The following is a 6000-nucleotide window of genomic DNA, read 5'->3' on the forward strand; positions in this document are numbered from 1 at the left end:
GCATGACAGTTAATCTGCTCTTTCAGGAAATGCAGGTTTTTTTCCTCATCCTGGTATGTCAGCTCTGGGAAATAGTAGCCCTTTTCATTATTGCATTTGACCATGCATATGAGGAGAAGGTGCTACATGTATGTCCTCCCAATACACAAGCACCATTTTGTCTGAAAGTAGCAATGTGCTACTATTCCAAATTTGATATTTTTGTATTGTAGGGTTGCCAAGTCCAATTCAAAAAATATCTGGGGACTTTGGGGGTGGAGCCAGGAGACACTGGGGGTGGAGCCAGGAGAAATTGGGGTGGAGCCAGGAGCAAGGGTGTGACAAGCATAATTGAACTCCAAGGGAGTTCTGGCCATCACATTTAAAGGGACAGCACACTTTTTAAAATGCCTTCCTTCCATAGGAAATAATGAAGGATAGGGGCACCTTCTTTTGGGGCTCATAGAATTAGACCCCCTGGTCCAATCGTTTTGAAACTTGGGCGTATTTTGGGGAGAGGCACTAGATGCTATACTGAAAATTTGGTACTTCTACCTCAAAAAACAGCCCCCCCCCAGATGCCCCAATACCTCCAGATCAATTTCCCATTGTACCCTATGAGAATTGATCTCCACATAAGGAATAATGCCCAGCAGACATTTCCTTCCCCCTCCTCCCTCCGTTTTTGGCGGTTCTGAAGTTAGGGATTGGCATCTCTACTCACGAGTTGCTACTAACTTCTTCAAAGTAACACAGACACACCATCCCAAGAGGAAGCCTTTCCAATCGGAGACTGAAGCCTCTGGAAGTGGAAAGTCACATGGTGGCCATGGGGGCGGGGCTTCCCCCTGTCAGTCAGCTGATTGGCAGCAGGAAGGAGCCTGGGAAAGCAGGAGAACCCCCGCTGGACCTGAAGATTGGTAAGCCTAGTGTATTGAGACTGAAAATACACATTGCTACTTTCAATTAAAATGGTGATTGAACATATCAGGAGGATCACATGTGCATTCTTCCCTATATGAACAGTCAAGCATTTATATAACTCTTTAGAGTGTTGAAACAGCGAGATCTGACTTTACTTAAAGAAGAGTCTTCCAGTCCAACGCATTATCTTGTCGTTAATACTGAACGTTGACTATTAATAGCTATTAGACAAAGAATCCCCTAGAGAGAAAAACTTATTCTATTTAAGGCCATATCACACTTCAGTACTGAAGGACACACAGTGGATATGTATAACATGGCTCCTGGACATGTGTTCACTGCATGATTAGAGAGATTCTATTTTATGTTTTACAGTATTCACTGAAGCAAATATTGTGTGTGTGGTGGGGAACACACGTCACATGAAGTGTGAGGTGGCCCTTAACTGATTAGGATTGATCCAGTCAAGACAGAAGGCCTTTTAGGACCCAGAGATACAAAAGGAAAGATTTCAGCATATTTCCCCCTTGGAAACAATGATATGCAATCTGATCTTATGAATTTTTTTTCTCAGAAAAGGGTTTCATTGGGAGCAATGGGACATTTCAAGCCTTGCTCAGCTTACCGTTTGGTAATTTTTCAGTGTTTATAGAAGAGGTGATTCAATGAAATAGGTAAGAAAACAAAAGTTTGTTGTCTTGTTCTCTATTTAAGTAAGCTTATTAATGTCAATCAAAGAAATATTATTTTTGCTCCAAGATTACACTTTCTTCCACTTGAACAGTCAGCTTGTTGAGAATGTGATATCTGCATGTTTTAAAACTTTGATGCAAATAATTTTCAGAAAGATAATATACCCTATTGGTAAAGCTGTATGGAAATTTATGCTGAGCATCACTGCTTTTAAAATTACTGCTTGGGAAAACATGAGATAGGCAAGGAATGCAGAAACTGACATAGTGAAGTGACCTCCCACACCCTACTGAATAACTATCCACAAAACATTGGCCACAATTCAGAGCTCTTTATGTGCTCAAGATTCCCAGTCCCATGTTCAACATACATAATTATTTGCTCTCTATAGCCAGTCATGTGTAGTTCTGTCTTGCTAGATAATGATTTTAGTAATTAATAGAGGGGTAAATAGCTATATGTCCATATGGAATATGGTTACATAGGTTTTCATTAGTTATACTTCCCAAAAGCATCCATAGTAGCTGTTCTCAATTTAAGAGTAAGGAAGTAATACCTATAGGGAAATGAAAAATGTTCAGTATTTAAGTAGATGCTGGGTTGCATCTTGCAGTCCATGCAAGCAAGCATCAGGGATATTCCCCATATTCTTTTCATCCCAGTAGCTGATTTCTAAAATCACTGGACTCATGTGGGCTAATATCTATGGACGTCTGGGAGCTGCAATGGGGAAGACAGTGAAATGACCTTTTCTGCCTCTTCTGTGCAGAAAACACGCTCGTGTACAACCACAGTCCTTTTGAACTGTATTACAGATTTATTCACAAATTGTAAAATTATGATTTTGGTAGCTAGTGCTATAAAATCCAAACAAAGCTAAAAATAAAAGTTAAATAAGTAAATAATGTAATTCAAGCAAACAGAAGTAATTATAGTTAAATACCTGTCTGGAAGCCAAATAAGTATCACCTTCCAAATAATGGGCACAATTCAGCCAAAAGTAAGCACTTACTTGCACAATTCTAAACAGATCTACTCAGAATCCTACAGAAGTCTGCTCAGTGGGGCTTACTCCTAGGAAAGTGGTCTTAGAATTATATCATCAGTCCCGTGTTAAATCAGGATGTGTTAGGAGGTATTTAAACATATAAATCATCCAATAAAATCAATGAAACTTAAACGTGCTTAACCTTGGCTGGGTTATTCCCATGGTAAATATTAAAAACCATGTGATGATTGAAAATTTAACTGAAGTGAAAGACGTTTAGTTTTTAAAAGTCATTTGTTGTATGGTAGTTCTTTAATATTATATCATAACCCACCATTTTTATTCAGCCAAACTATTTCAGTTTTATTTCTTGTTGATCAGCACATACAGGTCTTCATGATTATCAATATTAATGTATTAAAATAGATTGCAATGGGTTTGTAAGTGATCTTTTCGGGTGTTCTGATAATCAGTTTCTGTCCTCATGCGATATACAGGAAAAACAAGAGGGCAGGGCCTTACCCCTCATAGGTGGTCACTATGTACATGTAATTATTATACTATTATTATTATGAGCAGTGTTAGTGCTGGTCATCAAGAACGAAATGTAAGCAGGCATTCAGGTTCTTGCTGCACTGCTTATTCCCTGTATCTAAGCAAATGTATCTTCCCTCTGTTGCAAAGTTGAGCAAGTGCATTGCTTCAAGAGTTACTTCTTTCTTTTGCAAGTATTAACACTGGTGTTGTGAAAAAAGTGTATCATAACATGTCTATTTTGTACACATATCAGGAAGCAATAACATATACTTGAAGTGACACGTGAAGGAGATTCTTATAGCTGATATTCTAGAGATGGGGGTGTTGCTTTCAAGACACTTTTTGCATCTAATAATAAGTGTACATTGTTTAGAAGTCAAGGCAAGAGAGAAGACACCACCCATATAACGCACACTGAAGTGAGTCAGTGCATTTTAAAACTGATGGAAAAGATCCCCAAGAATCTAAAGAGGATCCTCCTTGGTTATGAGAGGAGAAGGCACAAAACAAAACAAAATTGCAGCAATTGTGCAATTTACATATATTGTTGTCTTTGGAAGTGAACAAAGACAACGATCCAAAACAGAAACTGAAATCAAGATAGCAATTTTTTTTAAAAAAAAAAAGGCAAGAAAGAAAGCAGGCTTTGGAACTTTAAAAATTACATTCAGTTACACAAAAACCAACACACTAATTGCACATTATGCAAAATGAAATGCAAAAAACAAACAAACATATAATCCTTGAAATATTGGATCACACATTTGCTTTGCAGTCTGAAAAGCGTGGCTCGTATATCAAATAGTAACACCAACACACTGAACAGTCATACAGTGACAACGTAGCCATTTATTGAAGTATCTTACATTATGAACCTGATGGACTGCTGTGTAAGGATATCCTGCATTCTGGTTGGTCCATATCTCACAGACAGATGACTGCTAATATAAACAGAAAACTACATCTCATCTTGTAAATGTAAAAGCACCACGACATAACCCCCAAATCCAGAAAGATCAAGTTAAGCAAAGGGAGTAGGTTGTGACAAAAATTGCAAGAAAAGTTGGTTTTAAATTGGCAGCCTCTATTAGAATCCTTCTTAATGCATATGCTGACAAGACATTGTTTGGGCTTGTAGAACGAAAACTACAACAAAAGAATTTCAGCATGGGTAACAGGTCTAATCAGAATGATAGAGCCAGCCAATCAGATTTACAATTATGAAATAAAATTGAAAAGCAGGAAAGAACCCTTCAACCATATCTTAGCCATTGATTTACACCGTCCTGATGAAAGGTTTTTAAAATCATTTTTAATAGAGACTGGAATAAAGAAATACTGAACATGATCAAAGAAGCAGCAATGCTGAGAAACCAGCACTTATGTCACTGGTGTCTACATTTAATATATAAAAGCCATTAGAGCTATCCAAAATATAGAAAATATAGCCACCCCAAACATAGAGAAACCACCCAAACCAATGCCCCACAATCTCCAGTAATTTTAATGAGAAAGAAGTCATATGGAAATAAATAGAACATAACTTAGTGACTGGATTTCAAAATACATTTAAATGCCATCTTGGCTGCAATTATTAGTAAAGAACAAATAACAGCAAAATGGAGCGACCACCAATCATCCTGTTTAGGGTTGCCAGATCTGTGTTGGAAAATACCTGGAGACTTTAGGGGTGGATCCGGGAGAGGGCAGGGTTTGGGGAGGGGAGGGGCCTCAGCATGGTGCAATGCCACAGTCACATGTCTACCCTTCAAAGCAGCCATTTTCTCCAGGGAAGCTAGGGATCAGTTGTAAAAGTGAGAGATCTCCAAGCCTCACCTGGAGGCTGGCAACCCTAATTCATGTTCCAACAGTAATTTGGAATGAATGGTGCTAGAATTTAAGCAGACTTTGTATTTCTGGAAATAGAAATAAAGCCAATCAACCAAGGGCCACAATAAAACAGACACAGCTAAGGAACAGGAAATCAGATTCATGGAAGCTGACTACCTGGTACATTATTCCTTATTTGAACACCACAGGCAAATTTAAGATAATAGCTCATAGTAGCCAAGCAACTAAATTAAGCACCAGATATAGTAGCTACCCACAGTCTCTTGAGCAGGCAACAATAAAAGGCTTTAAACTAAGGAGAAATTCAGCGACAGCCTCTGGGGTAGCTAGCAATTAATACATCAACGGCTTAACCACAGTATGCAGGGCACAGCCAGTCAAAGATGACAAGAAGCAGGGATTTAGTATCACTGTCTAAATAAAACTTGCACTCAAACAGGCACAGCTTCTTGCAAGAAAATCACTATTGCTCCTGTGTTTTCCTCTGTGAAATCTGGATGCATCACACTGATTGACAAGCTGTATCACTGCTAAAACTCTAAGGGCTGGCAACAGAGGTTGCCTTTCTCTCAGTGGACTAGAAATGAGTTCCTAAAACTCAGTTCTAAAACTCTACAGTAGAGCAAAGAAATGATTAGGATGGGGCACAGCCAGTGTAGTTCCACAGCCAGTTAAATCATGTTGTTTGTGAGAACCAGAACATCATGAGTTATTTTGTATTAGTGGCTAGAAAAAGGAAACCCAAGTTTGCTCCTTTGAATCCTTTGAAACATACAAACAAGTTTCTATCCTTCCTGATTCTGTGAATTTACGCAGATAGAATCACAGAATTACAGACTTCCAGGGTCATCTAGTCCAACCCCCTGCACAATGCAGGAAAATCACAAGAACGTCCCTCTAAGTTCACAGCACTGCTGTCAGATGGCCATCTAACCTCTGTTTAGAAACCTCCAAAGGAAAGCCCACTACCCCAAATGGAAGCCTGTGTGGGGGGGTACTTTGCGGAGGCTGCCTGAGCAGCCTTCATA

At 38.9% G+C, this 6000-nt stretch overlaps 1 protein-coding gene across 8 annotated transcripts in view; it reads right to left on the reverse strand.

Moving 5' to 3' along the window:
* Nucleotides 1–6000, reverse strand: part of ANKS1B (ankyrin repeat and sterile alpha motif domain containing 1B) — an 831045-nt gene that overhangs the window by 26337 nt on the left and 798708 nt on the right. For 6 of the 8 annotated variants that reach the window (XM_060245226.1, XM_060245231.1, XM_060245228.1 and 3 more), the window contains one exon: nucleotides 3988–4062. The exons of 1 other annotated variant lie outside the window; for it this stretch is intronic. In XM_060245226.1, the coding sequence (XP_060101209.1) occupies nucleotides 3988–4062 (75 nt within the window). The remainder of the gene's footprint in view (nucleotides 1–3987; nucleotides 4063–6000) is intronic. One more of the 8 variants, XM_060245232.1, reaches the window with a different exon arrangement.

This window comes from Heteronotia binoei, chromosome 8, assembly GCF_032191835.1.
Source record: "Heteronotia binoei isolate CCM8104 ecotype False Entrance Well chromosome 8, APGP_CSIRO_Hbin_v1, whole genome shotgun sequence".
Taxonomy (NCBI): Eukaryota; Metazoa; Chordata; class Lepidosauria; order Squamata; family Gekkonidae; genus Heteronotia; species Heteronotia binoei.